The sequence below is a fragment of the Capsicum annuum genome, unplaced genomic scaffold (assembly GCF_002878395.1).
Source record: "Capsicum annuum cultivar UCD-10X-F1 unplaced genomic scaffold, UCD10Xv1.1 ctg2352, whole genome shotgun sequence".
NCBI classification, from domain to species: domain Eukaryota; kingdom Viridiplantae; phylum Streptophyta; class Magnoliopsida; order Solanales; family Solanaceae; genus Capsicum; species Capsicum annuum.
The window spans coordinates 47,066-70,539 of record NW_025829669.1 but is presented as its reverse complement, the minus strand read 5'-3'; the positions used below and the strand labels follow the sequence as shown (position 1 = coordinate 70,539).

Genomic DNA, 23,474 nt, shown 5'->3' with positions numbered 1-23,474 from the left:
AAGTGGAAATGAAATTCTCTCGAAAGTCGATCTAGGCCAAATTTTTAAATTTGAAAACTTTTAATGATAAACTTTTATTAATTGAAAAACAGAGGCAAAAATTAAGTATCACCCAAAAATAGGGGTAATTCGTGTAAGGATTTAAAATATTTTTGAAGAGAGATTTAGAAAATCTAATTCAACAGAATGGTCAAACTCTAGTTTAACTATAAACTTACCAAATCTCAACAAAGTTTTTCAATATAACAACTAAGACAAAATTCTAAAATTTGTAAAACTTTTCTTCTCATTTTCTCTCAATAAAGCTCTTGGTAGAATAACAATGAAACACCTTTCTATCCCACCAATGGATTCTCTCGAATCAACCCCACTCCAGCTCCAACAACCTCTAATGGCTACAACACAAACAACACCCCAACAACAACAACTTCTGGCCATGAAATAATGGCTATACACCAGACGCCGACCCTAGCTCCAGCACTACCCCAACCCCACTCAAAAGAATCCAAAAATGACATGTCACCCCCAAACATCGTATTCCAACAACAGAACCTACCATTTTCTTTTTCTAGGCAAAACCCAGAAACTGTTGGATCACTTGTTGTCGTTGTTGGGGCTATTGCTGAGCCCTCTAAGAAAAAGAGGGGTCGTCCAAGAAAGATAATTGCTGATGGTAACACTGGCATAACTGGTGCTACTTTAGAAAATCCATCCAAAAAGGTCCGTGGGGAGACCTCTGGCTCCAAAAAGAAGCAACAAGAGCCAAAAGTTTTAGGTTTATATAATTTATTATAATCACTTTAGTTATTTATCTAGCGTAAATAATTTAACTTACATACATTAATATCAGAAACAAACAAACTTGGATCTATCCCAAAAAAAATCTCTCTACCTCACAAGTAGGTTGTTAGAACCTTATTTATTAGGTTGCTAATTCCACTTCTTATGGACGTCTATATATAGTTATCCTGACATTTACACTATTTTCATAGGCTAAATTTTAGGATTAGCTTTTTGTTTCCTCAATTATCTCCTATGCCCCAATTGATTTGTGAATGGTTGCTTATCAAAATCAGGTTGACTAACTTCAGGGGCAGATTTATTAGATTAAAATAATTTTAAATAATTGAAGTTTAGTTATTTGTATACATTGAAAGTATTAGAAGTTGGAAAATCTTGTTGGAAAAAGGGTGAAAGAATATATTTTAATATGTTGGTCAAAGTATACATAGCAAATAACTAAAGTTTTTTATCAGCTTTTACCACCTCAACACATGCATCATAGTGATTATTGATTTTTTTTATGGTTTGCAGGTTCAGCTGGATTGGGATTCTACAATGCGCACAATCTATGTGAACACCGGGGAGGTAAAACATATTTTGCTTATTGATCATTGGGTTAAAGCACTCATTTTTTTACAGCATGTTACAAAACTATGATTAACATGTGTACTTTACAAATGCATTAATCTACTGTATTGTATATTGTTGTTCTACAATAGACTCTAGTTTCGAATTTCATATGAAAGAACAAGAAAGGGATTGGTTTACATTTGGATTTATTTTTTTGTTGACTTCCATTCTAGGATGAAATAAAATAATAAATCTACAATATTTGATGGAGTTTCTAATGGAAAAATTAATATATGATTTTATGCAACTATTCCAAGTTGCGTTACACAGTGTTTTGGAAGGTTCAGACATTTTTGGATCTTTTCTAAGTTGAAAATTGAAACTTTTTTTTTAATAAATTACTTTTTGTATTTCATGAGCTAAATAAGGAATTGTTGTCAATTCATGTGATGCGTCGGGATTTCATTTGTGTGTTAATTACTTCCAATCATCATTATTCCTTTTCCTTTTATTTAATTAGGGTAGATTCTGGTCCATCCATCTTAAGGTTTCCTTTCAATTGCATTTGATTTTTTATATTCCTTGGCCTCCTTATAGTCTAGGAAATCTATACTATTTTTTATCTCAAATATTTTAATGAATTACTTTGAAGGATGTACTTTTCAGTTTTTGATCAGATATTATCAAAGTTGGCTTAGTATCTTGGTGATTGAGTTTTTATGTTAAATGGAAAGTAGGCTATAGAATTGTCTTTTAGCGACGAAAAGTGTGAATTCACTTGTGTCGATCGGTGAATAAAAAGCAATGAAATTTTGTGGGTCTTCACACACCATTTCTTAAAAATAAAAAGTCTAGTATAACTAATATATAATATTTATGTCTTACTCATAATCAATCTTCTTGTTTAACGCTGGCTTGAACTGAAATCCCAGTTCTGTAAATTTTTTGACTGATCTTACTATATGATGCAATCATTTTACCTTGGCCACGGGACATTTTATCTATGGTAATGACTTTCTTACAGCAAGGACCACTGGCAGTTTGTGTTCTATCTGCGATTGAAAATGTACGTAAAGTCACCCTCCGGTGGTCTGTAATGGATAGTGACATTGTGACATATGATGTCTGTATGAGTTGCAACTTAAAGACACTAACTTTTTTTATTACCTTCAGTCTGAGGAATGTGTGGTAGCTTATTTTTAGTTAGTCTATTTGCATGTTGCGGTCTTTTTACTGGAGTTTGTTGCTTGTGTGATTTAGAAATTTGATATTTTGGCATTTATTTAGATGTATACTGATATAGCAATTTAAAAAATAAAGAAAAAAATTGGGGGAATAGGGGAGGGGATTACAATATGGGGAATCAAACTATCACCAACAAGGTGAGAGTTTAACTAACCAACTAAGCTAATAAGATTCGCACTGATGTAGCAATTGCTTTTGACATTAGAGAAAAAATAGGTAGAAAATATACTTTTAGATATACTCCCTCTAACCAATTTGTGCTTATTACCTTTTAAAGAATCATTTAGCTTTCTTTAACTACTATTTTTCAAACACTTATTCAAATTCTAACTGTATAGAGAAAATGGTCTAACCACGCTTGAAGTGTTATTTTTTAAGAAGTTTTTTTATCTATACTATCAGGTGTTTACATTTTCTTTCTGAACTATCACCAGATATTTATATTATGAAGACATGTTTATCACTCTTTGTCAATATTCTTAATTTAGTGTCTCATGACTTAGCCCAGTGGATGTTTATGAATTTCAGTTTGATTCAAATAATTACATATTAATTAATTAATTACATTGTCTTTTTAGTTATATCAGACAATTCAGTCAAATTATTTTATAGTCAATTAAATGCATGGTTTTGCTTGACTGACGGTCAGTCAGAGTCGGGTGCCAATCATGTGATGTGAAAATCTTATTTTAGGGATTCGGCTCTTCTCCATTTTCCTTCTCTTCAATTTCCCCAGGTTCTTGTTTGGATTGAAGACACATGTCAGAGTTTAAAATTAATGGTTGAGATTTAATTAGTTAAATCAAAGTTCTAATTATAGTTATCTATTTTCATATATTTATTGCTTAAATATTTTTAACAATCCATTATATTTTTCTTAAATATATTAAACTATTCTCTTTTTATCTTTGAACAATTTTCTGCTGGATTTTTACTTTTTTTTTCTAATGTTTGTCATTTTTCCTAAGTAATGGTTTTCAAATAAAAAAATAAAAATTGTGGCTTGATGTTTTTCTAATTTTATTTTTTCTCTGTGCCAAATAAATCTATTATACGTGTGCCAAATCAAACACAAAGATAGCAAATTCATTATATTTTCTTTATGTGGCTCTTTTGAATTCTCAGTTAGAAAAATTAAACTTTTAACTATGTTATGAATTTCTTAAAAAAAAAAAATATTTAGGAAAAGTTTTTAATATATATTTGTGGCAGTAAAGATTTTTAAAAAAAATATTGAGTAAAAGATATAATGAATATTTAAGCAACAAATATAACTAAATATATGAAAGTAGATAACTATGATTGGAATTTTAATTTAACTAATTAAATCTCAACTATTAATTTTATACTATGACATGTGTTTCCAAGCAAGAACTTAGGGAAATTGGAGAGAAGGAAAATGGAGAGGAGTCGAATCCAATCAATTTATTGTGAGAACAAGCAACACAAGAGAATTTGTGAAGAATTTTTTATTTCTTCAGTGTATCACCACATGAATTCTCAATTATTTTTGCATCACATTTGAACTAGGATGGTCAACCGTCATGTCAACTGATATTTATTTCAGTAAATTTTTAATTTACTATTGCATGTGATTCTGTCATCATGTTCATATTTTTGTATTACAAATAAGAGAAAAAGTGCAGATAACCTTTTACGTAAATATTTATAAACCGCGTTGATTGTAGTAATATGAAGATATAACATCTTTCCATTATTTATAGTTTCAATATAATTTATTTTTGGCCAATATCTTTGAAACTTAACAAGTTTCTTCTGAGACCTACTACAATCTCAATATTATGAACAGTTTCATTCCTCCGAATAGTAACACTTAGGCTCTTTTGGAGCTCTCAATTAATTTTGTGTACTACACATATTTCACACACCATTTATATGGTGAACATCTCCTTCAAAAAGAAAATCATATAAGTACGGTCATAATCTTAAAACATTATATAGGCAAGACTTATTTCTTACTTTTACCTTTTGGTAATCCATGATAAACATATCAAAATATTTATAGCATACTACAAGTACGCGATCAATGACCATTTATGTCAAAATAAAATTTTCTTTATTCTTCTCAAACCTTTCATAGAGGTGAGATGTGAAATTTATCCAATCGTGCATGAGCATGTCGTTTTTCATAATTTTTATCTCATCTTGACACATTCATTTCAAGAATGATCGAGCATCGATGATGCTTATCACAAATCTCATTCTCTTCAAAGAATGAATTATAATCATATGCACATGCTTCATAAATTTTCATTAGAAGCTCATTCTCACGCCATGAAATTTATTATATTTATATGACAGACCTCAACATTACTTTAAAAGGTCGAGTGCACCATTACTTTCTATTCCTTTATTTTGATGAAGATTTTATAAAACTTATAGCAAATTAGGTCGTACAACAATCACGTGCGCAACGACCTTTCATACCATGTTCATTTGTGAGAAAAATTACCTTCATCTTTTGAAGGATCATTTGAGAACTCATAATGTTCTTCAAGAATCTTCTGATCTTTAATATATATGTTGTGTAGCATTCAATGTGCACATCTTTAGAATGATAACTTGTTCATGCCAACTTATGAACTTATTTGTACTAGTAAACTCCAAATTTACCATGACATGTGAATTTTACTTAGTAAATTTCAGATTTACTAGAACATGAACAATTCTTCAAGTTTGCTATTTTGAAGTATATTTCATAATATTTCCTCTCAATTATTCTACCTTTTATGAGGTGTTACTCCTATCAAATTCACCCAGAAAAAGGATATGTAGTTTTAGCAATAAAAATTCTCATTCGCTAGGAATAAAATATAATGATATCTTAAGCCTATCAAATTATGATAGCTTACAATTTTTTTCAAGATATTGCTCTTTCATGACCAAATCGAAGCGTACATATAATGTAAGGAATGATTTTGTCCTTGTTATGCCTATATTCATATTCATAAATTCAATCACATGTCTTCTTACAGACATATTATGCACTGCTGCCATATTGACTTCAGGGAATGAAGCATATTCAATGAAAATAGTTCTTAACTTTCATCAAAATTTTGGTTTAGTCATTGTTATATCATCAATATAGTGCATTGAGATTCAAACTCAACGTCTTATCCATATAAAAGCATCTTAGGCCAAAAATCAATGGGACTTAAACTCAATGTCTTACCCTCTTAATGGCATAAGATTTAAATCCATCATCACACCCTCGGTCAATAACATATTAGGCCAAAGTATAATAAACTCAAACTTGAGCCTACAACAATATCACCAATTTGTGATTATCAATATTTTTTTCTCAAACTTAATTTGAAAAATGAGTTAATAATATACTTATTTTATCATAAATAGTAGAAAGGTGAAACCCAAATCGTGATGATCGCATAGTTCTTGCGGTCTTATCTTCTCCACCTTTCGATCCAATTTTCTTTTCTTGGCCTTTAAATTTTGAGTCGGTAGAGTCTCATGCTGATAAAGTGTTATAAAATAAAGACAAAATATCAATATCAAATTTAAGGAAAAGAGAGAACTTTAGAATTTCAGTAATACTTTTGTTTTACTACTTTGACTTATCAATAAAATGTACAAAGGGTAGCTATTTATAGGGCACAATACATAAACATGCCCTTTAACTTAGCCTCAAATTATATCTATGACCTTCAACTTTGGGTGTGCAGAAGTAGGCACTTAAACTTGTATAGAGTTGAATAAGTAGACACATATATCACATGTACGTGGCATCCTATGATACAAGTACGACCACAAAGATGGATGCATGTGAGAGTGTAATGAGCCCGATACTTGGAGTGTGCGATGGAAGGACTTAAAACACACCATACCGACCCTAATCTCACACTTGAAGTGTAAAGAGGAGCCTTGAAACACAACAAGGCAGCCCCTAAATACACTTGAAGGGTGTCTAGCTCTTAAGGGGCATTTTAGACATTTTAGCTTTTATTTTATAATAGTTATTTAAAGAACACTTTAGGGTTTCATTAGTTTAGTTTTGAAGAATATTGAAAATTGTAACATTGAAACACCCTCTTTTGTGAGAAAGGCCTCTTGGCCGAAACAATGTAACTAGGATTTTTGACTTGAGTGTGAAATCACTCGTGTTGGATTCAAGCTTGGAAATGTTGGATGCTTGAGATATTGAGGTCCCTCTTATACCAATTTAAGAGATAGGTAAATTGTGGTGTGTAGTGTTAAGGGTCCAAGAGTGGAATAAGCTCTTAGGTTCTTAAGATTACATCTTCATGTAGTCTATCTATCTATCCTTTGCTTGTTGTAATCGTTGTTTCTTGTTCTTGTTAGTGTAACCCATGAGGCATTTTATTTCTACCACATTGTTGTTGTTCATATTGTCTTTATATTGTTGTTGTTAAATCTAGTTTGGGTGGTTGTTTAGGTGTTGAATTACACCCCTATCTTGTGTATTATTATTCATGTTTGTGAACCCGAGTGTGGTCATCAAAAGGGTTCTCGATTCTTTAAACTTGTGGACTATTTTTGGTGTTTGTTTCGTGCTTCCTAGTCTATAGTGTATCATTTGGTATCAGAGCATGGCTTGATCTTGTTCCCACAAGGTCAATCTTGGGCTCTCTTGGTTGAAAATAAAAAGAAAAGTTAAAGTTGTTCTTGTTCTTGGCCGAGAGTTAGTGTTGTTGTTACATCTTGGCCGAGGCTTGTTTGGTTTCTAGATCTAGTAATTATTTTGTTTGTCTAGTGTGTTTCTTGTGTTGGTTTCTTTCTCACTAGCACAAACGTGTCTAGATCTAAAGTTGAGCTTAAAAAGTGATGACATTGTTGATGTGAACTTGAAGGTGGCCAATTCTTGTAGTTGTTGTCTTGTCTGTATAAAGTTGTTGTTATGTTCTTGAAGATTGATGTTGTGTTCATCTTGTTCTTCACCTAGCCTTATAACTTAACCGACCAAAAAGTGCAAATAGATTCAAAGAGGTGAAGATAAAAGTTGTAAAGTTTGTTGATGAGAAGACTTGAACTATCACTTCCTGGACTTGACATCAACTTTTTCAACTACTACCCTTAAATCAAGGAGCCTTGTTTGGTAGAACTAGTACAAGTCAAGATCATTCTTTTTGATATTAAACTTACCAAAGACTCAAAACTTATACTTTCCCTTCAAAACTAATTATCTTTCATTCCAAATTATGTGGAGATTGAAATTTCAAAATTTGTGACTAAAGTTGTATGGGACCAAGACCAATTGCATGCTGCCACATCATTAAATTACTGTTCACGCATCAAATTTTGGCTCAAATTTCAAATTTTTGTAGTTTTCGTTTGTTGTTCCTTAGTTTCAATTTCATTGGATCCAATACTAATTGGCAAACTAGTACTCATCTACTAGATTATTAGTTAGTCTTTGTGTTCGTTCATTTGTGTTAAGTGTTTTTTGTGTGCTTTTCTCTTTTCTGAATTCGTTGTATCTTGTTGGTTTAAGTCCGTAAATAAATTTTCTTTGAGTCAACTCAAACTAAAATCTATTTTGGGCAAGAGTAGACTCGGCCCTTAATCACTCGCGAAGTACAAGTCGGCTTTCAACACTTGTGAAACCAAGTATGAGGTAAACCCGAGAGTGAGAGTGTGGTGAGGCTCTTTTTTAACTAACTAGTTGTTTTCTTTTGTTTGTTGTTGTCTTTTGCTAGGTACCATGGTTGCCTATAATTTTAATGCCACATTTGATCGCATCGATGACAATCTTGAAGATATGAAATGGCACTTTGAAATTATACGCCAATAGTTACCCAAACTCTTTCCTCAAAATCTAATTGTCCAAATATATTGCGATGAGAATTTCCCAAAGAAAGTTTCTACCCAAGCTTGTGAAGGACTTTCACACCTAGGTAAAGACGAACATACTCATGAACGTCAAGGTAAAATAGCTAACTATTACACTTTGGTGCATGTGAATGATAATCGTGTGGCTAATAAGCCATTGAGTGTGAGTAGTAATTTTACCTACATATGAGTGTATTGATTCCTTACCACTTATGGATGATGTACATGTTGTACGAGTGTGTTAGAGCATGTGGAGTTTTGATAATAGACATAAGAATGAAACATGTGGTTAGAGCTGTTCCTTTCAACTGAACCAAGATTAGCTGTAGATGGGTTATTGATATGATGACTTGACGTACAAACAGAAGTGGATAACATTTATCACATCAAAAGTTGAGTTGAAAAAAAGACTTGCAGAAGTTGAGTTGAAAAAAAAAGAAGTGCAGAAGTTGGGTGGAACAAGAATTCCTACACAAAAGTCCTAGTCAAGATGAAGAGAAATATGAAGATGGTTTGATCAAAAAGTCTAGCAATAAGTCTAAAAGAAAAAACAAAAGAGTTCTACTTAATCTAGAAGAGAGAGACGGCTACAATAAGAAGTAAAGTTACCTGATAAAGTCCTACACAAAATAGAAGAATAGAGATAAAAGGATTGCATCAGAAGGAGTGCTTATATACATCAAACTACATTTAATTAAGTACTTAAGCACTGAAAAGGATAATCAACAATTAGCATATCAGTTCTTTGAATTGTAATGAGTCATTGTTCTAGTCTCAGTGATCTATAAACTGAGTTAGGAGTTGTGTCTTCAAGTTTGGGAACTCGAAGACTTGGGAACACTAGGGAAGATTTGAGTTTTAGTAGTGATAGGATTTAGAAGTTTTAATTCCTAGTTTATAAGAAGTCTTGTAATTTTGTTGATTTTTTAGGCTCAAGTGTTTTAGTGAAGTTTGGGTTAAATCCTGTAGAGGTACAGGTCATAGTTTTTTACACCTTTCTTGAGCTAGGTGTTTTCCATGTAAAAACACTTGTTCAGTTTTTACTTCTGTGAACCACGTTTACTTACCTGTTCCACAGATAGGCAATTAGTAGGGGTCGTACTCTAAAAAGTGGTATCAGAGAGAGGTTGTCTTAAATAAGGCTAGCACCTAAGAAAAAAATCAACATGATAAATTCCGCACCTCCTACTGGTCATAGTGAAGGTCAGTCAACTACTAGACCTCTACTTTTTTATGGTTCTCACTTTATCTGGTGGAAAGCAAGGATGGAGATGTTCATTTAAGGTGAAGACTATGAATTTTGGGACAGGATTACTGATGGTCCTACTATTCCAATGAAGATGGTTGATGGTGAACAAGTCAAGAAAATAAGGAGTGAATTTACTCCTGATGACTTGTTGGCTTTGAAGAAAAATGCAAAGACCAAGAACATCTTGGTTTATGGACTAGGACCTTCTGAATATAACAGGGTATCCACCTGCACTACTGCTAAGCAAATTTGGGATGCACTGGTGAATGCCCACGAAGGTACTTCTCAAGTAAGAAAGTTCAGGATTTCTCTTCTTTTCACTGAGTATGAGGATTCAAAATGAAGGAAAACGAAATCCTGCATGAGATGATGACAAGGCTTACCACCTTAACAAATGAACTGACTTTCTTGGGAAAGGTCATCTTTGAGGAAGAATAAGTTGAAAAGGTATTGAAGGTATTACCTAAATCAAAATGGAATGTTAATGTGACTGCAATCAGGAAGGCAAATAAGGATCTTAAAGGCATGACACTGGATGGACTAGTAGGGAACTTAAGGACTTATGAAATGAAAATTGATAGAACCAAAAAACAAGCTGCTCCTGAGAAAATCCTAGCATTGAAAGCTTCTAATAGTAATAAGGAATTTGAACTTGATAAGGAGCAAGTTGCCTTCATAACTAAAAATTTCAGCAAATTTTTTAAGAAGAAGAAGGGAACAGGTACTAAGAAACGTTCCACTGATAATCCAAATGGTTGCTACAAATTTGGCAAAATTGATCATCAGATCAGAGATTGTCCAGTCTGGAAAATAGAATGGAAGAAGAAAAGGGCTGAAAAGGAACTGAAGGCTAAAAGGAAGGAGGAACATGCAATGATAGCTGCTTGGGGATCTGATTCAGATAAAGATGAAGTAGATGATACTGCATTCATAGCTTTTGGAGATTCAGACTTAGATGAAGAAGATGAAGGTTCTGAGGTAAGTATACTTGAACTCAAAGAAAAATTGCAATTGTTTTCAAAACCAAAACTTGTTTCCTTGATGAGTGCATTGATTGATGATTTCCAAGAGTTATCCTCTGATAGGGATGAATTGTTCAATAGTTTTGCAAGTCTCAAATTTGATCTCATTGATCTAAAGGCTTATTCAGGAATAGTTAACAAAAAAATAGCACTCTCAAGAAACAGGTTACAGAACTTAAGATTTCAAACAATAATCTTAAGTCTGAAGTTCTCAAACTAACTCTCACTGGAACTGGGAAAAGAACCATGAGTAAAGAATAAGAAAATGCTGAACTTGAGTTAGTTAAATACATGCAAGAATGTCAAGATTTAACTGAAAAAATCAATAAGATGAATCAGGAAGTTTGTAAACTAAAACTTGATCTTGAAAGGGCAAATAGGTGGACAAACTCCTCAAGAATTGTTCAAAAATTGAGTGAGAGAAATGTCAATGAAAAGGTAGGTTTGGGATTTCACAAAAGTTTTTATAATCCTAGAGATTTATGTTATATCTGTAGCAATCTTGGACATCCCACCACTGAATTTCCAATGGCTGCAAAAAGCAAATGAAACAGTCAAAACCTGGCCAACAGAGCTTCTCAGATCAAAAAGAACAAAACTAGTTCTGGTCAGAGAAACAGGTTGAACTACATCTTGCCTGCATGGACTAGAAGAAACTTAATTCATCCTTTCACTCATAAAACAGGACCCAAGCTTGTCTGGGTTCCTAAATCTAACCATTGATTTCTTTTGCAGGAGAAAGTGAAAGAAAGAAAAAGGCACTGGTACTTGGACAGTTCTTGCTCAAGACACATGACTAATAATAAGAACTAGTTCCTTTCACTCTCCAAAATATATGGAGGAGGAGTGTCTTTTGGTGATGGAAAAAAAGAAAATTATTACTGGAGTTGGAGAAATTGGCTCATCTAAGTTAAAAGCATTGGAAGATGTCTATCTTGTAGAAGGACTGAAATATAACCTGCTGAGCATCTCACAACTGTGTGACAAAGGTAATAAAGTTATTTTTACTGCTGCAGGAGTCAAAGTTAAAAGGATGAACACCAAAGAAATTGTGCTCACAGCAAGGAGATATAGAAATGTATACAAAGCAGACATCTTGGCACTACCTGGACCTGAGCTGACTTGTCTGAGTGCAATTGAAAATAATCCCCTCCTTTGACACAGAAGACTTGGTCATGCAAGTCTGAAACAACTAAACATGCTTTCTTCCAAAGACATGGTATTGGGATTACCCAAGACCAAGTTTAAGGAAGAAAAGTTATGTAGTGCTTGTGTAAGGGAGAAGCAGGTAAGGTCTTCCTTCAAGTCAAAGAACCATGTTAGCACATCCAAGTACCTTGACCTGGTTCATGTGGACTTGTGTGGACCCATGAGACTTCAAAGTAAAGGTGGAAAGAGGTATGTTTTTGTAATTGTTGATGATTATTCCAGGTTCACCTGGACGCTATTTCTAGCCTCTAAAGAAGATGTCCTTAAAATTTTCATTAAGAAAATTGAAAAGAAATTAGGTACTTCCTTAGTCTCTATGAGGCTGACCATGGTACAGAATTTGAGAATGCAAATTTCTTAGAATTTTGTTCAGTAAATGGTATAGATCATAATTTCTCAGCTCCTAGAACACCACAATAAAATGAAGCGGTGGAAAGAATAAATAGAACCTTAGAGGATATGGCTAGAACAATGATACTTGCAGCAAATGTTGCCAAAAACCTTTGGGCTAAGGCAATAAGTACTGCAGCATATATTATAAATAGATGCATGATCAAACCTTTGTTAGAGAAGACTTCCTATGAATTACTAAAAGGAAGAAAGCCTAACATCTCTCATTTTAGAACTTTTGGATGTAACTATTTTATACATAATAATGGAAAGGATAATTTGAGAAAATTTGATGCTAAAAGTGATGAGGGAATCTTCTTAGGTTATTCAATCCATAGTAAAGCTTATAGGGTTTTAAACAACAGAACTAACTGTGTTGAAGAAAGTATACATGTGATCTTTGATGAATCATGTGTTAAGACTAACCTGCAGAAAGAAAACGATGTTGAGAAATAGGTTACACAACCCGATTCATTGATTGAAGCTACCAAACTTAGAGGCACCTCAACAGGGGGAACAGAAGCTGAAGGCACAATGACAGAGGGAACTGAGCCACCTACTTACCCAGATCAGAATGTCATTAGTGATCCTAGGGTTGATTCCTAAGGGATACAAGTATCAAGGATCACATCCCATAGAGAATGTTCTTACTGAGCTCACCACTGGGATCACCGCAAGAGCTGGACTGGGAAGTATGTGTGCTTTCAAGGCATTTCTGTCAGAAATAGAACCAAAGAAGATAACTTAAGCATTACTTGATGCTGATTGGATCATAGCCATGTAAGAAGAGCTGAATCAGTTTGCAAGAAGCAAAGTATGAAACTTAGTTCATCTTCTAAAAGACAGATCAGTAATTAGAACTAGGTGGGTATCTAGGAATAAAGTTGATGGGTATGGAACAGTCACAAGAAACAAGGCAAGGTTGGTGGTCCAAGGATACAACCAAGAAGAAGGAATTGACTTTGATGAGACTTTTGCACCGGTAGCAAGACTTGAATCCATAAGATTGCTTGTTGGCTTTGCTGCTTACAAGAAGCTTATACTCTACCAGATGGATGTGAAGAGTGTATTTCTGAATGGCATTCTCAAAGAAGAAGTATATGTCAAGTAACCTTCAGGATTTGAAAGCAAGGAGTTTCCTAATCATGTATATAAACTGGATAAAGCTTTGTATGGATTGAAACAAGCACCTAGAGCTTAGTATGAGAGATTGTCAAAGTTTCTACTGGAGAATGGCCATTCCAGAGGTAAAATTGACAATACCATTTTCTTAAAAACTAATGAAAAGGATTTGTTAGTTGTACAGGTATATGTGAATGACATCATTTTTAGATCAACTAATATGAATATGACTTATGAATTTGTAGAACTCATGAGTAGTGAATTTGAGATGAGCATGATGGGAGAACTAAATTACTTTTTGGGTTTACAAATAAAATAGTCAGCATTAGGGACAATGATCTACCAACAGAAATATGTAAAAGAGCTTCTCAAAAGATTCTCCATGGAAGAAGCAAAAGAGATCAGTACTCCTATTGCCACTGCCACAAAGCTGGACATGGATGAAACAGGTTCAGATGTAGAGCAAAAGATGTATAGAGGTATGATAGGATCACTCCCGTACCTCACTGCAAGCAGGCCTGATATTGTGTTTAGTGTAAGGCTATGTGCCAAGTTTCAAGCTAATCCCAAGGAACCACATCTAAAATCAGTGAAAAGAATCTTCAGATACTTGAAAGGAACCAGTGATCTTGGATTATAGTATCCCAAAGGTAGTAACTTTGATTTGGTAGGATATTCTAATGCTGATTATGCAGGATATCTGGTGGACAGGAAAAGCACTACAAGTATGGCACACTTCTTGGGATCATGTTTAATTACCTAGTCCACAAAGAAGCAAAATTCAGTTGCCTTGTCCACTACTAAGGATGAATATGTAACTGCTGGGTCATGTTGTGCTCAGTTGTTGTGGATTAAACAACAACTTATGGATTTTGGTATAGATGTTGGTTGTGTTACCATTTTTTGTGATAATGCAAATGTTATTAATATAGCTAAAAATCTTTTTCAACATAAAAGAACCAAGCATATTGATATTAGACATCACTTTCTTAGAGATAATGTTGAAAAAGGTCATATATCAATTATGTGTTGTTCAACTAAGGAATAAATTACTGACATATTTACTAAGGCTTTTAGTAGAGAACATTTTGAAAGGAACAGGTTAGCCTTGGGGATGATTAAAATTGTATAAATCTCCCCCAATGATTGATTAGAAAAGACTGTACCTAAGTGATAGTTGATAATTCAGTCTTACACATTTAGTTGTGTATCCTAATTCCAAGGTTTTAGAGTAAATTAACTCAGCTATGTGTTGATTTTGTAGAGAGGCTGAACCATCAAAGAAAATTTTGACCATTGTTTCCACAGTTCTGGTATGATTTTCACTTGTTCATGATTGCATAAGAGAGAAACAAGTTCTTCACTTGGTCCCTTCCGTTATCCTTAAATCGCCAAAAATCCAAAAGTCATCTACTTTAAAAAGTTGTCAGCCCTTTCCCATCAGTACATACCTCTTAATCATTATGTTTTTATCAACATCCTTTCCTCATAAGGTTCATCTTCCTCCAATTCCCTCTTAAATACGCATCCCCTTTCCCTCTCCTTCTCATTCCTTCTAAACCTTCTTTACAAAAACACACTAATATTTTATCTCACTAGCCATGGATTCTTCATCATCTTCTTCATCCTCCTCACTTGACTCCGCCAAAAACACTTTCACCTCTATTGTTATTCACCCAAATATAACCTTACCTCCATTAATTCCTCCTCAAATCACCCAAAAATTCTCTGCTTTTGCTGCGTTCAAAAACTTTCCAAACCCTTTTACCCAATTTTCCCAAACTGGATCATCCTATTCCAACCCGTCACTTCCTCCATTAATTCCACTTCAAATTGTTGATCAAGATGATGAACCCATTACAAATCTCATCCGTCAAAGGTCCAGATCTGTTCTAAAATGGAAATCCTCTTTTGTTGTCATTGATGTAGATGAATCTACTTCAGTTAAGCCTTCCTATATAGTTGGTTCTCCTCGCATTCCTCTTACTCAAGGAAAGAAACAACGACAAGATGCTTCTTTGGAAGAAGCACTTCATGCAAGTAAAAAGAAATAGGTTGCTCCTTCTGCTTCTCCACCTCTTAGTGATCCCTTTCCTGATATTCTCCTTCGCTCTAAATGAAAATTGAAGTATATCATTGCCAAAACCCCAAAATCCTCTTTCACACCTATCTCTCTATCCCAACCCACTTTTAAAACTTTCTCGTCCTCAAAATCTACTGTGAAAGCTTCTCTTGCGAAAGCCTCCACTGTTAAAGGATCCCTTTCCACCAAAGGTTCTTCAAAATTCTCTTATCGTCTGAAGAAAAAAGTATCCCAACCTGTTCCTTCTGATTTCTCTGACTCAGATTCTAATTTTCTTCCTGATACCCCTCCTGCTCCCTTTACTTACCCTGATCCAGATCTTAACTGTGATGTTGTTTTTGATACTCCTGCTGACAAGGCTTCTCAGTCAGCTCAGTTCTTCACTTTCAAAAACGTAAGTTGGCTAGGGGTAGAGTTGTCACTGGTTTTGGAGGACCTAATATGGATGTGTTGCTCACTAAACTGAACGCTCAGGGATGGTTACACCTGTTTCTTTAAGGTGATTATCAAAGAATATTTGGAAAAGCTAAAGTGTATGAATTTTATACCAATAGAGTTGCTATTGGAGAGATGTTCTCCACCACTATTCATGGTAAAACCATTTATCTTTACCCTATTGATCTGAGTTGAATTTTACATGTTCTTATTGGGGGTTGGGGTCATTATGTGAAAAGCTCTTATCCTCCTCTTGATAACCTTCTTTCAGCTATTGATATTTCTAGGAAATTTTCTAGAAATCCTTCTCTTTTAACTCATAGAAGGGTTCTCAAGAATGAGATATCTCCTCTCTACCAGTTCTATTTTAATGTGGTTCACAAGATGATCCTTCCTAGACAGGAAAGGAGAATAGTAGTAAATTTTCTTGATCTCACCCTGATGGAATTGCTGGACTCTCAGGTTCCGATTGATCTTCCTACACTCATCATCAAGCACATGTAAAGGGTTTTAATTCAAGATGCAAATGGCCATGCTTTACCATGTAAGTTCTGACTTGCCCCTGTTTTTTAAGACTTTCATGTTCCTGTCAAAGTGTGGTCATTGCAAACCACAAAAGATGTCATTGGGTCTGTGAACCATGCTATGTTGCCTGCAGCTATGAGGAGTACTAATAATCCTATGCAAAGGCTGAGGAATGCTCTTGTTGCCAAGCAAAGTGGGGTGGATGTGGCACAAGTTGCATTGGAAGTTGCCTGGTCTACTCATGAAAAGGAGAAACAGGTCCTTCAAGCTCAAATTGCCTTCCTCACAGCCCTTTTAAAAAAGAAAAGAGCTGATAATGCAGATATTATTAATAAGCTGACCTCCCTTATTCCTTATTCCTCATCCACTTAAGACCCTTTAGTATCTTAGGCATCTTTCTTTCCTGCTTTTGGTTTAAGCTATTTCTCTCTTATTGTTTATTATGGGTTGTGATCATTGTATTCTGATCTATAAATGCAATGGTTCCTTTTTTGTTTTATGTGGCTCACTTCTGTGTTATTGATATATTGCTTGTTCTTTTTTCTCTAATGTCTTCATGTTTTAGTGATAGACCCAGTGGCCATAAATTATAAAACGTGTTTCACTCATTGGTCCAGTTTTTCGATGATGTCAAAAGGGGAAGATAGATTATACAGTTCTTATAACTCAATTGACTAATCTCTGTTTTATTCTATTTCTTTTACTTAACTTCCTTAGTGAGTATATCAGGTTTTGTGGTGTTATACTAATATATTTGTCATCATCAAAAAGGGGGAAATTATCAGAGCATGTGGAGTTTTGATTATAAACAAGAGAATGAAACATGTGGTAAAAGTTGTTCCATCCAACTGAACCAAGATCAACTGCAGATGGGTTATTGATATGATGACTTGACGTACAAACAGAAGTGGATAACATTTATCACATCCGAAGTTGAGTTGAAAAAGAAGACTTGCAGAAGTTGAGTTAAAAAAAGACTTGCAGAAGTTGAGTTGAAAAAAAAGAAGTACAAAAGTTGAGTAGAATAAGAAGTCCTGCACAAGAGTCCTAGTCAAGATGCAGAGTAACATGAAGATGGGTTGACCAAGGCGTCTAACAATAAGGCTAAAATAAAAAACAAAAGAGTTCTACTTAATTTAGAAGAGAGAGATAGCTACAATAAGAAGTAAAGTTACTTGATAAAGTCCTACACAAGATAGAAGAATAGAGATAAAAGAACTGCATCAGAAGGAGTGCTTATATACGTCAAGTTGCATTCAATTAAGTACTCAAGCACTAAAAAGAGAAATATGAAGATGGGTTGATCAAAAAGTCTAGCAATAAGTCTAAAAGAAAAAACAAAAGAGTTCTACTTAATCTAGAAGAGAGAGACGGCTACAACAAAAAGTAAAGTTACCTGATAAAGTCCTACACAAGATAGAAGAATAGAGATAAAAGGACTGTATCAGAAGGAGTGCTTATATACATCAAACTGCATTTAATTAAGTACTCAAGCACTAAAAAGGATAATCAACAATCAGCATATCAGTTCACATACTTGAAGAAGAACCTAGTTTCTTACTTAGTAAGTCGTAGGCTTTGTGTGCAGTAGATAGGTTCTTTCAATTGTAATAAGTCATTGTTCTAGTCTCAGTGATCTATAAACTGAGTTAGGAGTTGTGTCTTCAAGTTTGGGAACTCGAAGACTAAGGAACACTAATCTTAGGAAGATTTATGTTTTTGTAGTGATGGGAGTTAGAAGTTTTAATTCCTAGTTTACAAGAAGTCTTGTAATTTTGTTGATTGTTGAGGCTCAAGTGTTTTAGTAAAGTTTGGGTTAAATCCTGTAGAGGTACAGGTCGTGTTTTTGGGTTAAATCCTGTAGAGGTACAGGTCGTGTTTTTTTACACCTTTCTTGAGCCGGGTATTTTTCACGTAAAAATACTGTATTCAGCTTTTACTTCTGTGAACCACGTTTACTTACCTGTTTCACAGATAGGCAATTAGTAGGGGTCATACTCTAACAGAGTGGATACACTAGTTGATCCTATAGATGACCAAATCGACTCTTCTAGTAAGATCGCTTTGTGTCCACCTAGTGTTGAAGCTATTGTATTGAATGAATGTACATCGTCATGTGAAAATTGTGTTGACCAACTTATGTGTAAAACTTTCCCACCACTTGAGAATATGTGTGATATGATTAATGAATCTCAAGTGAGTGAAGAATTTAAAGATGTTGGTCAAGGAAATAGGAGTGAACCCGTGAGCTTGTCCTGTGGTGTAAATGCTAATGTTTGTTTGGCTCATCGGTATGATCATATACGTGAAACATTTTTGAAACTTGATAGTGAATTTATAGAGAGTGAGCTTGCTTATCCTAAATTTGTCTGGGGGTAGATCTTTCTCTTTTTAGGTACAAAGTCTTGTTTGAAGCTAGTTTAATCACTCCTAAAAAACCTAGTGGTGTGAGTGAAGTTGATGGCATAGCTTGTCTTGGAGGCTACAGCCTATATGCCAACCCACTATGATGTGACAACATTTCTCCTCAAGGTAGAAATATCTTCTTGGAAGATGAGAGTACTCTCACGAGCAAGGAATATGTAGTCTCAAAAATGACTTCTTCTTCTTCTTTGTGTGGCTTTCCTGAGGACACCATAGTAGAAGTAGACTTGAGTGCCACCTTTATCTACTCTTTTTTTTTTGTGATGATATATAGGCCAATACAGAGAGTAGGCCGTGTAGATGTGGTAAAGGATATGGGAAATGGAAAGGTTGTCTAGACCCGCGTCTATGGCCTCTCTTCACATTTGATCCCGGTGCCATCTTAGGGCAGGGAAGATTTACTCTCGGCTTAGGTGTATTTCTTTTTTATGCTTATCATAGCCAAGTCCTTGGTGAATTTATCGATGGCTTCATAATGTTTAACACTAAGGACTCTTGGTTATATATCAAATATGAACCGCTTTGGCATGTAGAGACTTGAACTCAAAAGGTCCTCGGTTTTTTTTAAGTGTGAACTATTTTGAGTGTTTTGGGTGCATACACTTATTGTTTATTTTTGCTAACCCTAACCCTCATTCCATGAGGAAGTATGTTTGTTTGTCTCTCTTTGATTTTGCAAGGCATGGATTCAAGGTTGAATCCTTTTTAAAAATGGGAGGATGATACAAGTACGACCATGAAGATGGACGCATGTGAGAGTGTAATGAGCCCGAGACATGGAGTGTGCAAGTAAAGGACTTAAAACAAACCATACCGACCCTAATCTCACACTTGAAGTGTAAAGAGGAGCCTTGGAACACAACAAGGCAGCCCCTAAATACACTTGAAGGGAGACTAGCTCTTAAAGGGTATTTTGGACATTTTAGCTTCTATTTTGTAATAGCTATATAAAGAACACTTTAGGGTATTATTAGTTTAGTTTTGAAGAATATTAAAAGTTGTAACATTAAAACACTCTCTTTGTGAGAAAGGCCTCTTAGCTGAAATAATGTAACTAGGGTTTTCGACTTGAGTGTGGAATCACTCGTGTTGGATTCAAGCTTGGAAAGGTTGGATGCTTAGGAGATCGAGGTCCCTCTTGTACCAATATAAGAGATAGGTGAATTATTGTATGTAGTGTTAAGGGTCCAAGAGTGAAATAAGCTCTTGGGTTCTTAAGATTACATCTTCATGTAGTCTATCTATTATCCTTTGTTTGTTGTAATCGTTGTTTCTTGTTCTTGTTAATGTGACCCGTGAGGTATTTTATTGCTACCACATTGTTGTTATTCATTTTGTCTTTATATTGTTGTTTTTAAATCTAGTTTGGGTGGTTGTTTAGGTGTTGAAACACACCCCTATCTCATTTATTATTGTTCTTATTTGTGAATCCGAGTGTGGTCATCAAAAGGGTCCTCGGTTCTTTGAACTTGTGGACTGATTTTGGTGTTTGTTTTGTGCTTCCTAGTCTATAGTGTATCATCCTACGAGGTCAATTCTTGTCCTGCATGGCGTCCTATAAGTAATATGCCACATAGGACGTGTGTGTCTACTTGCTCAACTTTATACAAGTTTAAGTGTCTACTTGTGCACACCTAAAGTTAGAGGTCATAGATGTGATTTATGGTCAAGTTAAAGGGCATGTTTATGCATTATGCCTATTTATATGTAACGACCCTCCCGGGCGTTTGTGAGATTTTTTTTCTCATCTTCTTTATTTTAGCTCTCTCCGTAGTTTGTATACGTGGATTATGACTCACGGAATAAGTAGTACCAATTCTTGAGGTGTTCAAAAGTAGTTTAAGTCACTAATGGGGTTATTGAGTTGAGAAAGCTAAACCCGATAATAGTTAATCTTTAATCGAGACGACCTCGAATTAGTGTTGTAATATTTTCAATAGGTCTGGGATATACTTTTTAGTCTACACATATTTGATTTATGTCTATGATATTTTAAAATTAATTTTGAGTATTTATTAAAAGTTTAGAGTATTTTAAATGATTAGTGTAATTAATGATTTAATGGGTCAAAATCATAATCCTTTTACTATTAGATATTACGTGAAAGGACTTTCAGTTAATAGGGTTTAATCCCTCTGAAGGATAAGTAAAAAAAATAAACTAGAAAAAAAGGGGCAGAAACTTCTGCGGCGTCTGACAACAAGCTTCAGGTAAGGTTTAATTCTATTAAGTATATGCATGGTATTATGCTTGTTGTTAGTTATCTCTCTCTATATATATGTATATATGTATATCAATATGATGGTAGGATGGAATCTTAATAAGGAAATGGTATCGGTAATTGTGCCAAATGGGTGAAAAGTGCAATGAAAAAGAAAGGGGGAGAAAGATGGTGGCACAGTGAAGTTATTTGCTTAATAATATTGTTATGTTCTAATTATAGTCACTGTCAGTGACTTTTGAAGGACCAACTGAATAGTTTTATTAATATTGTCCATTATTCCTGAACTGGAATGGACGAAAAACAATATAGTTAGTCTATGATGAGCCAATCACTGACACTAATAATAGGTGGCTGCTTTTAGGTTACTTTGAACACGATCGGTACAGTTTATCGTTCTTAATTATATAAGTATGTTTCCTTTATATTTCGGGATTAAGAAATTGAGGTTTTGATTTAGAATTTTTAGAGTAAGAATTTATAAAAATGGGGTCATTAGATTTGTATTCTTATGCAAATTATACACTACACAGATTTGGATCATTCCAAAGCTTCATGGAAGAGCAAGACTCTTACAAGGTAGCTTGTATTTGGGTTCTTCGATTGAGGTAGGTTATGATTTAATTGGAGTTTAGACTCAACTTAATTGTGTGTATCCTCCTAAATTGTATAATTGTTGATTTGTATTCGTACATACTTGAAATTGTTGATGTTTGGATTGTTGATGCGTGTATAAATGTTTACTGAAAATTTAGTCGATGAAATTATTTTATGACTTTAAGTGTACTTGTAAACTTGGTACATTGTGTTGCATGCTGTGAGGTTGTATAAACTGATATTGATAATACTTGTATATGTTGGATCGGGTACCACGCCGGTACGGATATGTATATATTGGATCGGGTACCACGTCGGTACGAATATCTATTGTTGGATCGATACCACACCGATATGGATATGTATATGTTGGATCGGGTACCACGCCGATACGGATATGTATATGTAAGATCGGGTACCACGCCAGTATGGATATGTATATGTTGGATCGGGTACCACACCGGTACAGATATGTATATGTTGGATCGGGTACCACACCGGTATGGATATGTATATGTTGGATCGGGTACCACGCCGGTACGGATATGTATATGTTGGATCGGGTACCAAGCCGGTACGGATATGTATAAGTTGGATCGGGTACCACGCTGGTACGGATATGTATATATTGGATCGGGTACCACGCCGGTACAGTATATGAACATAGATTGTTCCCTGCAGGTCATGACTATTTGGGAAAAAATAAGTCCCATAGCATGTGTGTACATAATTATGCTGATTCTGTGGATGTTTACAGTATGGTTGATACTCTAGATGGTTATGTGACTTGTTTGTGAGCAATGTTTGACCTGTTATTGTTGTATTATTGATTCATTGAGTATTTATGATGTGATGAAGTCTATCTACTTGTTATTTGAATTATATTGTGTACGTATTATTAAGTTGAGTTGGTTTATGATACCTACCAGTACTAGTGGTTTGTACTGACACTACCCTGTACTCTTTTTTTGTTGAGTGCAGAAAGTGTTTCAAAGGCTCCGACACGATCTCATCTCTAGAGTTTGATAGCAGATCTTGATCCAAGGGTGAGCACTCCATCTTCAGACTGCAACGAGTCATCTTATTTGTTATTGTCCATCTTTCGGGCAATGAAACATTCCTTATTTACTATATTTTGAATATCTCTTTAGACATGATTTTTGTTAGTAGTTCTTGTACGATGACTTTCGGGTCTTAGGGATTTAGTAAGTAGTTTGTTGGATTTCCATATAATTAATGATTAGTCATGGATTATTGTTAGTGGATTTTATGATAACATCATCTTAATATTGACTAAGTGACTGAGTAATAGTTTGATTTAGATGGTTCTCCCATGGAAAGATTAGTGTGGGTGTCACTCATGACCATTTGGGTCGTGACATTATAGACCACCAAACTTAGTTTCTAAGGTTGTCAAACTTGACTTCAAGTTGGCAAGTTGTCCAACTATTTAGGTATTCAAATCCAAATTGAACAAGTAATTTTTAGTTTTCAAATCCAACTTGACTACTAACTATTACTTCTAATAAATGATATTTCACACATATATATGTCACATGAAATTCATATTATATAACAAAATTTAATTATAACACTAAGGGTGTGACCCGTGGTTCAATGAAGTAGGTTGAGCATCATGAGGTTGGAGATTTAATTATCAAGATAGATAAAAACTGGACGATTTCTTTTCATTTATTCTAGTCTTAGTGGAAAGAGTTAACTGGTATCTATTGCTTGTGAAAGATAACAAATATCCCGTAAAATTAATCAAAA

General features: G+C 34.4%; 1 protein-coding gene across 4 annotated transcripts; it reads left to right on the top strand.

Annotated features, from left to right (window-relative positions):
* The first annotated feature begins 241 nt into the window (after positions 1-241).
* LOC124890729 (AT-hook motif nuclear-localized protein 10-like) lies at positions 242-22,998 on the top strand. Of its 4 annotated transcripts, none has more exons than XM_047402498.1 (4): positions 242-720; positions 1,315-1,368; positions 21,638-21,712; positions 22,683-22,998. In XM_047402498.1, the coding sequence occupies exons 1-4, from the start codon at positions 445-447 to the stop codon at positions 22,725-22,727; spliced, it is 450 nt and encodes a 149-aa protein (XP_047258454.1). In that variant the 5' UTR covers positions 242-444; the 3' UTR covers positions 22,728-22,998. The 4 variants fall into 4 exon arrangements, 2 of the variants coding, with proteins under 2 accessions (XP_047258454.1, XP_047258455.1); XM_047402499.1 differs by having other exon boundaries at positions 242-775; XR_007049281.1 differs by lacking the exon at positions 242-720 and adding an exon at positions 837-1,076.
* The last annotated feature ends 476 nt before the right edge of the window (positions 22,999-23,474 follow it).

Bases quoted from the DNA above. Each gene is read 5' to 3' on its own strand.
- LOC124890729 (XM_047402498.1), top strand. From the start codon at position 445: ATGGCTATACACCAGACGCCGACCCTAGCTCCAGCACTACCCCAACCC. The intron at 721-1,314 runs GTCCGTGGGGAG...TATGGTTTGCAG, and splicing joins TAGAAAATCCATCCAAAAAG to GTTCAGCTGGATTGGGATTC. The intron at 1,369-21,637 runs GTAAAACATATT...TACACTACACAG, and splicing joins TCTATGTGAACACCGGGGAG to ATTTGGATCATTCCAAAGCT.